The sequence below is a fragment of the Benincasa hispida genome, chromosome 7 (genome assembly GCF_027475165.1).
Source record: "Benincasa hispida cultivar pf3 chromosome 7, pf3_genome.v1.1, whole genome shotgun sequence".
NCBI classification, from domain to species: domain Eukaryota; kingdom Viridiplantae; phylum Streptophyta; class Magnoliopsida; order Cucurbitales; family Cucurbitaceae; genus Benincasa; species Benincasa hispida.
The window spans coordinates 21,720,354-21,730,714 of NC_143484.1; the positions used below are offsets into that span (position 1 = coordinate 21,720,354).

The 10,361-nt window shown below is 35.8% G+C and overlaps 2 protein-coding genes across 3 annotated transcripts; both read right to left on the reverse strand.

Annotated features, from left to right (window-relative positions):
• Positions 1-3,951: 3,951 nt before the first annotated feature.
• Positions 3,952-8,260, reverse strand: LOC120081601 (uncharacterized). 2 transcript variants are annotated; one of them, XM_039036629.2, is made up of 9 exons: positions 8,120-8,260; positions 7,226-7,342; positions 6,481-7,147; positions 6,237-6,396; positions 5,556-6,153; positions 5,155-5,478; positions 4,780-5,073; positions 4,609-4,704; positions 3,952-4,517 (listed from the first exon to the last, which is right to left on the reverse strand). In XM_039036629.2, the coding sequence occupies exons 5-9, from the start codon at positions 6,063-6,065 to the stop codon at positions 4,488-4,490; spliced, it is 1,254 nt and encodes a 417-aa protein (XP_038892557.2). In that variant the 5' UTR covers positions 6,066-6,153; positions 6,237-6,396; positions 6,481-7,147; positions 7,226-7,342; positions 8,120-8,260; the 3' UTR covers positions 3,952-4,487. The 2 variants fall into 2 exon arrangements, with proteins under 2 accessions (XP_038892557.2, XP_090172067.1); XM_090315941.1 differs by having other exon boundaries at positions 4,441-4,704.
• Positions 6,241-7,089, reverse strand: LOC150035031 (uncharacterized). Its single transcript, XM_090315207.1, has 2 exons — positions 6,481-7,089; positions 6,241-6,396 (listed from the first exon to the last, which is right to left on the reverse strand). Exons 1-2 carry the CDS (start codon positions 7,087-7,089, stop codon positions 6,241-6,243), a joined length of 765 nt encoding a protein of 254 aa, XP_090171333.1.
• Positions 8,261-10,361: the final 2,101 nt, after the last annotated feature.

Consider the following 10,361-nt stretch of genomic DNA (forward strand, 5'->3'; position numbering starts at 1 on the left):
AATCAATAATACCTAAACACAATACAATGGTAATTTCTTTAAATTCTAAACTCCATTTCAAAGTTGATTACTTCTCTGGATTTCGACGGTGTTTTGTTGAATGGAGATTTTTCGAACGGGGATTTCCAAGACGAGGCTTTCTCAGCAAGGAACAGAACAGCTTTTTCAGAAAGGTGAAACATTATTATTTTGAGTCTGTTTAATTATTTTTTATGTGTTATTTCTGGAAGGGTAGCATTACGAAATTTTGTATTGGGAGAGAGTAAGAAAGAGGAAGAGTAAGAGAGAGAGCGAGATTATGAGAGAGAGCGAGATTTTGAGATAGAGCAAGATTTTGAGAGAGCGAGATGTTGAGAGAGAGCGAGATTTTGAGAGAGAGCGAGATGTTGAGAGAAAGCGAGATTTTGAGAGAGAGCGAGATTTTGATAGAAAACGAGAGTACACTTCAATTGCTTATACAGCTTAATGACAAATGTTCTCTTGCTTTGTAGGATGACAGGAAAGTGTATATTTGATTTGGAGGTGCTTGGGATGAGAATGAAAGTTCATATATTGGGGGACAGTTAAAAGGAATCGTTGTGCCCCCTACAGTGAATTATAAAGAACTTAAATCTCGTATTTACAGGGCTACAAAAATCAGTTCTTCAGAGTTTGATCTTATCCTGAAAGTTAAATATAATCTTGAATTTGAAGCCCCTCCACAATGCATAACGAATGATGATGATCTTGAGTTATTTCTTTTATGAGAAGAGGTTAGTAGACTTTAGATAGTTGTAACGTTGAAGTCTAAACATCATGAAAGGGTTGGAATGATGTTTGGAGATGTGAGTCATGATGATACGGTTGTGAACAGACAATACGATGAATCATATCAGTTTCGTCGGGAAGAGGATGATATTTCATTGTCTACCAACACTGATATTCCACTTTCTACCAACACTGTACCATCAACATTCGATTATATACATTGTGGTCCTTAAGTGGATGTGGATATAAATGAGCAACCAGCAGGATTGAATGAAATGGATCGTGATCATGGAGATGTGCGTCATTCTACAGCAGCTTCAGTGGTTCCACCATCTGTGTCTTCAAGTCATAGGACAGAGTTGATTATGCCTGGCACCTCTTCATCTAGGATAGAGGACGTTGAAGTTGGTCAACTATTTTTGAGAAAAAAGGACTTGAAAATGAGATTGTCTATTCTGTCCATCAACAGAAATTTTGAATTTAAGGTCAGGAAATCAACCAAGTCTCTGTTCACTGTCAAATGCATTGGGGAGACATGTAAGTGGAGCCTTCGTGCAGTCAAAATGGAAGGGTCTGATATATTCAAGATCACAAAGTACTGCAGTTCGCACACATGTTCTATAAGAATTTTGAATCACAACCATAAACAAGCAACTACTATGGTTGTTGGTCAACTCATCAAAGATAAGTTCACGGGCATAGGACGTATTTATAAACCTTGTCATATCGTTGAGGATATGAGGAGAGATTATGGCGTGAACATAAGTTATGATAAAGCGTGGCGTGCAAGGGAAGTCGTATATGATCTCACTAGAGGTACTCCAGAATAATCATACTCCATACTACATGCCTATGGAGAAGCGCTGAGATCGAACTTGAAGATGAGATGTATTTCAAGTATATGTTTATGGCATTAGGGCCTTGTATTAGAGGTTTTGCAAGCTATCGACCTTGTATTATTATTGATGGGTCGCACTTGAAAGGAAAATACAAAGGCACCATGTTGGTTGCGGTTTCTATGGACGGGAACAATCAGTTATACCCACTAGCATATGCAATACTAGACAATGAAACCGATCGATCATGGAAATGGTTTATGTCAAACTTGAAATGCAGTATCAGAGAACCCGATAATCTGGTGTTTCTGATCAGATGGTATCAATCGGCAATGCTATTCATGCATTTTTTTCCACAACATTTCATGGATTGTGCACATGGCATATAGAACAGAATCTGGTTACAAACTTTAAGGATAACACGGTTGTTGGGATATTTAGAGATGAAACAAGGGCATTTTGCATGACAGAGTTCCAGACAAAATAGGACGAACTCCGTAGTTTTAGAGACGGTGTTGTCACGAAATATTTAGAAGACATTGGTCTTCAAAGGTGGGCACGGGTTTATCAAATAGAATGAAGATACAATAACATGAAATCCAACAGTACAGAGTGTTTCAATTCCTTAACTAAAGAGTATCGACTAATGCCCATAGTATGCTTGATTGAACATGTTAGAGGAATGCTCCAATCGTGGTTCTACGAATGGAGGAATTACTGGGCATCTCGTACGATATTGCACTCTGACTACTGTGAAACCGGATTGGCAAGTGAAGCTGATAAGGCAGACGATATCGGGTGGAGCCTATTGATTGTTATCGGGTACACGTGCGAGATAATCGATTGGACGGTATTGTCAATCTTCACACGAAGGAATGCACGTGTAGGGAATTCGAATCACTTGGTATCCCATGTTCCCATGCAATTGTTGCTGCCAAGGAAAGAAATATACCCATCCACGGTCTTTGTAGTCGATTTTATATAGTGGACTCTCTAATGACTGCGTATGCGGAACCTATAAATCCACTTGGCCACATATCTGAATGGAAAAGACCTTCTGGATACGTAGAAAAGATTATCCTTCCTTCGAAGTTTGTGCCACAAGCTGGGCAACGGAAAGTGAGAAGAATACCATCCAGAGGAGAATTTCGCAAACAAATGAAGTGTGGTCGGTGTGGGAATTATGGACATAACCGCCAAAATTATACTGAACCGCTTACAACCGTGCGACGTGCCGAAAATGCTAAAGACCGAGACACAAACACCCCTCATTCAGTTTAGTTATAAATACCATTGACCATTTTTTCATATGTCATACTTGTAACATACTTCATACTTTTCCATACTTGTAACATACTTCATTGTTTTTCATACTTCATACTTGTAACACTTAATACTTCATACTTTCATCTTGTAAACAAAAACAATAACAAGCTGGAGTATTTATATAATACCAATATTCATACTCTTTCAATCTTCATACTCTCTCCATCGTCATACTCTCTCAGTCTTCATACTTGTAACAAAAATGGATTATACTGAAAACAAAAAATAATAACTTCATACTCTATCAATCTTCATACTTGTAACAAAAGTGGATAACAAATACTCTCTCAATCTTCATACGTATAACAAAAAACAATGACTTCATACACTGTCAATCTTCATACTTGAAATAAAATGGATAACAAATACATATCTCAATCTTCATACGTGTAAAAACAATGACTTTGTACTCTCTCAATCCTCATACTTGTAACAAAATGGATAATAAATACTCTCTCAATCTCGCTTTCTCTCACAATCTTGCTCTCTCTGAACATCTCACTCTCTCTCTTGCTCTCTCTGAACATTTCGCTTTCTCAATCTCGCTCTCTCTTACAATCTCACTCTTTCTCACAATCTCGCTCTCTCTAAACATCTCACTCTCTAAATCTCGCTCTCTCAATCTCGCTCTTTCTTACAATCTCGCTCTCAATCTCGCTCTCTCTTACAATCTCGCTCTCTCAATCTCGCTCTCTCAACATCTCGCTCTCTCAATCTTTGAACTTTGAACCTTGAACGATATAATGTTCTAAGCTCAATTATGCATGTTCGGACAAAATTCTATTGTTGAACTTTGAACTTTGAACTTACATGTTCTGATAAAATTCTGATACTAATAAGAGCAGTAGCAAAACACATCCAAAACCAATTATACAATGAATGCTTTTACAAAACACATACTTGAAACAAAATGGATAACAAACAAAGATTATACAATGAATGCTTTTTCAATTGGATGTGTTGTATAATTGGTTTTGGATGTGCTCTATTCTGATACTGATAAAATTCAATTATACAATGAAAAGGGCAATATAGCCAGGTATTCTGATAAAATTCTGTTACTGAACTTCGAACTTTAATAAAATATATATGTTCAATTATACATGAATGTTTTTACATACATAAAAAATAAAGAATGTTTTTACAAAGAATAAAAAATACAATGTTACATATAAAAAATATGGAGTGTTTGCCCATAGCTGACACACATCAAGCGACTCGTGTTGTATGTCGACGTTCTTAGGTCGCGAGATTTTCCAACGAGCCGTGGACAGGTCCGACTTCGATCGATCCACGTCACAATAGTGAAGTAGGGATGATACTGTGACCGTCAATGGCTCTAGCCAATTCACCAGCTTTGTCATTAGTGTGTATGACAGAAGTGAATCGAACACGAATATGTGGCCTCTGTTAATGTCCATGGCAAGGACCATCTAGTGCTCACTGATATTCATCGTCGTGTAAACGAAATCCACATCTGCCCATTTGACATCGAATTTACCGATGACGTAGTCCTTGTACTTGTCTTCATCTTCCCAAGCTAAGGCAGCCTCCAGGAGTGACTTATTCTTTATTCTTTTAAATACCCCGCCACGAGCATTGAGGTGACTATCAAATAAAATGAGAAGTTAAAGTAAAGAAGTAAAGACTAGGAAACTTAACGAAATTAGAAGTTAAGAAACGAAATATCAAAATTTACCATTACACCAATTGGCAAGATGGTGAACTTATGCATGCACATGTCGGGCCGAGTATAAAATTTATCTTTCATAAAATAAAATAAAGTGTTTATGGTCTGCACAAAAAAAGAATATGTCAGTAAAAGTACACGATAGCCAACATGTAAAGACGTAAAGACTAAGACACTTACATCGCACTCGACCAACGAATTTGGGGTAATCAATTCCTCGAAGAATTGCTTGTCGAGTGGTTTGAAGGAGTTCTCTCGAACCTCGTTGTTTGTATTGTCGTCCGAGATCCAACTCATCATTTTTGTCATGATATTGTGTGGAATGGCGTGTGCTACGTTATATATGACGATCGATCTGAATATTGACGTAGCTACACCTGGAAGAGGATGTTTAGCCACATTTTTCTTCTTTGCTTGGGCTGGGGGTGTATATTTGTCAACCGATTTTCTCTTACGACTAATTCTTCGAGAATCCTACATAAACAGATAACAAAACGTTAATCATCAAGAAATATAAAAATATAAACAAAGATTACTGATCAATAAATTACTCACCAGTGGAACTCCTTCTGTGGTCGTAACAATCCCAGAAGTGGCTGCCTCTGGGATGCCAGACATGTCAGCCTCTATAGGTGGCATGGTGTGTAAAGCAGACATGTTGGGCTCTGTCTGTGGGACGTCGGCCTGTATAGGTTTGATGTCAATCGGTGATGTGGTAATGGTGGTATCGGGCTGTACAGGGGGGTTGGAAGTAGGTGAAGGGGTGGTATCGGACTGTAGAGGGGGGATGGGGATGGGAGTGTCAGAGGCAGTCACAGTCGTATCGGGCTCCCGAGATGGGATGGGTGACCTGGTCATCTCCTCATTCACCGTGGAACCCTTCAATTAGTAAAGGAAAATGGTGAGTTCATGAATACGTAAAAGCTAAACACATAAAGAAATAAAAGGATGCAAACCTTGTGCATAGACTGCAACAATGAAAGGATGGCCGACAATTGCCCTTTCATTTCAATCATGTTTTCCTCCATATTGGAGACACGACTATCTAAACCCGATATACAGCCATCCAACCTCGATAGTGCACTGTCAATGGACCGCAGGTACGAATAAGTAGACTCGTCTGCATTGGCTCCCTCCCTGCGGCGGACAGCACACTCAGGACACTCTTCATCCACAGGACGCTCTGTACCGAAGTTCGCATGAAAGACATCAACTTGGTTCAACTCGTCCTCCTCGCGTACGTCCCCCATCATATCATCGAACATATCATCACTACGTTTGTATGTCCCTCCTTCCACCTTTCCATATTCAACATCCTCGTGCTCAGAATGCTCGAGATCATCCCCTCCTTCCACCCTGACAACCTCATCATTGGCATTTCCACGATGGACATCACCGTCACTTTCACTCTCGGGACTACCCCCCTCACTCGTCGACCTTGAGCCACTTTCAAAAACTATCATCATCCACACCTAGCTCAAATATAGTTCGTCGTTCCACCGAGGTATCCCGAAACTCCCTTTCAGCATTTGACATCACAGTGCCCTCTTTAACCTTTATTTGCATTAACAACCCAGTAAACTGATTAGTGTCAATTTAACAACCGGATAAACACGTTATGCATAGAATAAACTTACATTGTTAGACTCGAATATCTCCCTCTCGAGTACTTTGAAGGACACTGAGTGGGAGCATGACAATCGTAATATGCGGGACAAAGCCACCTTGCTCCTTTGCTCCACAATGTTCCACAATGTTCTCAACTATCAATGAAGCTAAGATCTTGTACGTCCATACCTAAATAACAAAATGTTTAAAATATATTAAAAACAATAGTAATGTTAGATCAAATAACACGATTATTATGTTAATCAAATTTACCTGGAACGCTTGAGGAAATCCACGTAAGGAGTACTTCACAACATAGTTTTTATTTGATTTGACCCTCGTCTTGTAAAGACTGCTCTTATCATTCAAGGCAGTCTTTAAGGCATCCAATGTCCTCTCCCAGATAATGGTACCCCAATCAAGACTATTGTAGTACTCCAAGCTCTGAACGTCCTTGAAACATTTGAGGTCGACTGCATTTTTCTGCTTGTTTTTCCCCATCATTGCGATCTCAGTGTAGACTAGGCTGATCTTCACAGCATCATCATCGTTTTCAAACTCTAAGTCCTTGTATTTTTCTTCAAGTTCATAGAGGTGTAAAGTGTCCTTCGTCACTCGATTGCCAAAATACTTGATGGCAAGTTCATATGAGGATTGCTGGTTCTGATCAACTCGTGATGGAGATTGCCACAAACCAGTCATCACCAAAAAATCATCCTTCGAAAAGGTGACAAGCTTCCCACAGACAGCGAATGTCATTGAGTCTGATTTTGTCCTCTTCACTTCTCTAAGCAACATGTGATGGACAATTGGGCTATTGAACACCATATCAACGTCAACAAATCGCCCAAAAACTGTTCTCTTGAACATGGCCAACTGCATTGGCGTGAGCTTCTCTTTGACAATTTTGCTTGCATTGGCAATGCATCTTAAATCACACCTGCATTTATTTAAAAATTCAATTAGTATACTTCTTCAGGAAATAAAAATGTAAAAAAACATTCGGTTTAAATCTCACCAGAATAGATCTTAAATCGCCATTTATTTGCTTGCATTGGCAATGCATCTTAAATCGCTCTCGCTAGAATGGATCTCGCTGGCATCGCTCTCGCTAGAATGGCTCTCGCCCATGTCACTAACACATCCAAAACCAAAAAACAAACAAAAAAAACCATATTGAAAAAAAGATTTATGGATAAGATTCGATTGAAAGCTAAAAGTAGAATAGTTTGCAAGCTAGAAATAGTTTTTTTTCGTTTATGAGCAATACAACCGTTAGCCTTAAAAAATTTGAATGAATAATAGTTTAGTTTTGGTGGGTTTTCTCAGAAAAAAGGAAAGAAGACGAAGTAAGGACAAATTAAGGGAAGGGAGTAATTTGGTAGGAGGATGACGTCGGGTCTATTGATATTATGTTTTACAAAATGGTCATTTGACATTTTGGACCCAATTTTTGGGTCATCCATACAAATTTTCGAGTCTTTTCCCCCAATTTCATCTGATATCAACATCAAAACAATTTGATTCTAATTAACAACAATTACATACAATATTCTCAAATTCCCCAAACTCCAATTCAAATCCAGATTCAACAACCCATCAAGAATCAAAATCAGATTGAAAATGTAATGGCGTATGGAGGCGGATGAGTGTAGAAGAAAACAGAACAAGAACAGAATCAGAAAAAAGCTGTGTAAGAGCTAGAAATCTGAAGCGATCTATTCGAAAAGCACATCATCCGTACTATGAAACCATCGAATTTGGTTGTAGAGGGCTGGAGAAGCAGGGCAACTTGCAGAGAACCTGCAAGTTCTTCAGAGCCACTGATTTAAACTGCTCTCCCCTTAATGCCTCAGCCCTCTCTCGATTTGAATGAAACTAATAAAGCGAAAAGAAGAAGAGAAGGTCTTACCTGAATGAATTTCGATGGACAGACGAGAAGAATTTGATGGAGGCGGAACCCTAGAGGATGGTTAGAGAATATTTATAGCCAAGGCCCATGTTCTTGTTTGTGTGGCTCGTGAGTATATTATATTATTGTTTTGTTTTAGTGGGGGAAAAATATATATATATTCTTGGTTATTAGGTCTTTTCGGTTTTTTATTTATTTTTATTTCTTTTCGAAATTTTAAAATATTACGTTTTTATCCTCCTTTTGCATTCAATAAATGATTTCAGATTTTGTGATTGAAAATCCGTTTTAAATTAATTACTTCATTTGGAAATTTGAAATAGATGTATTGAAAATTTTGTGGTTAGATGCAACCAAAATAGAAAATAAACCTAACAATTTGCTAATATAGGCTTATAACTATGAGGTATTAATTGAAAATTAGAATATGTTAAAAGTTAAAATAGTAATTTAATTCTAAATTCTATGAAATCTCGTGAAACTTCCATTCTGAAAGTTTTTCAAGTAAAAATAGGAATTGAAATCATTTTGGATTTCAAAATCTTTTTTTTTTCTTTCTTGTAGTGACAAGCAATATAATTCATTTGAAATCGTAACTTGAAATCTCTCAAAATTATGAGATTCTAAACAGTGCCTTAGTCATAAGTTTTTAGTTTGTTTTCAATTCATGGTTTTTAAAATGTTATAATTTTACTGTGATATATGAGTTTTGTTTCAATTTGGTCATTAGGTGTCATGATTTATATATTTAACTTTGATATTTTTTGTTAAAATACTCTGTTTTCATTTTTAGTGTGAATGTCTATTAATTAATTTAAAAAATTATAATTAATAAGCTTCACTATTATCAATATTAAAATTAAATTTAAAGTTTCAATTCGTAATTATTTTTAATTAATAAATATGCATTGACGCCAAAGACTAAAAGTAAGTATTTATCGAAAATTTAAGGTTAACTAGCTAATTTGGATTAAAAAAAAATGAAAAGAGATATATATAGGCTACTTGAGAGTGTCGAGACATTCTAAGTAGTATCTCACTGCTACCAATACTTTTGGAAGCATTAAAGTAGACCATTTTAGTTAATTGTGTAAAATGACGATTCTCAACTGACATTAAAACATATCTTTTGGTGATAGCTTCAATGCTCTTCTATAAATCTCTTATTTCAAAAAATGACATTTTTAGAAAATCGTCCCATTGAGGGATTTTGTCATTGATTACAAAATGTAAATTGACATCGAAAGTCTAATTTGTTGTAAACTTAATGTTTGGGATAAAAATTGATATAACATGGCTAAACATAAACAAGCGAGCAAGGTTTAGTAAGTTTAAACTAGATTTGTTGTGACTTAACTATAATGGACAGATTAGACATATTAATTTAATTATTTATATGTTGATATTTAATGTATGATTTTTTATATGTTAATTATTTATAATTTTATAGTTTAAATTAATAATTATAGTTTTTTGTTCTTTAAATTATATGGCAAACCAATTGAAAAATCATTGTTATATAAAATTGAAATGAACCAATATTATTCAAATTTAAGTATTTTATTATAAGATATTTTTTAAGAAATCACATGATTTAAATTACAAGATATTTAATTTAATCTAAATTATTTGAAGTTTAGGAAAAAAAGAACAATTGTTATAAAAATGCTGAACCTGTCAAAATTTGATGATATAGACTGAAATAGATGTAAAAGGTTTAATATTTTAATTTACAACGATTAGTCAGAGAATACGACAGTGTTTTTAGGAAAGCTGATTGAAAAATAAATTTTTTTAAAAATTAAGGAATAATCTATTTTACCAAACATCTAAACGAAAGAATAATCTGTTTTCCTCGAACTAGAGATGTATATCCATGGGCCTCCTTGAATTGTTCTTGAACTTGCAGCATGTTTCCTAGCGATGGTTTTCAAGCTCTTTAAAATTTAAGCTTAGTTTCAAGAGTTGATATCAACCTATCAACATAACTATTATGATCAATTATAGGTCAAATGCATTTTGGACTATGAATTTTGAACTACTTGGTTTTAAGATTTTTAAAAGTGGCATGGAGGTTTTGTAAGGTTTAATTTTTCTTTTTTTAAAAAAAAGAAAAAGAAAAATAACTTCATTAAGCCCCCAAACTCAATGAGGTAACAAAGAAACAAAGTCTTCATTAATTACATCCAAAACCCATCTAGGGAAACTAGAAGCCCAATACTTCCCAACATCTTCTAAATTG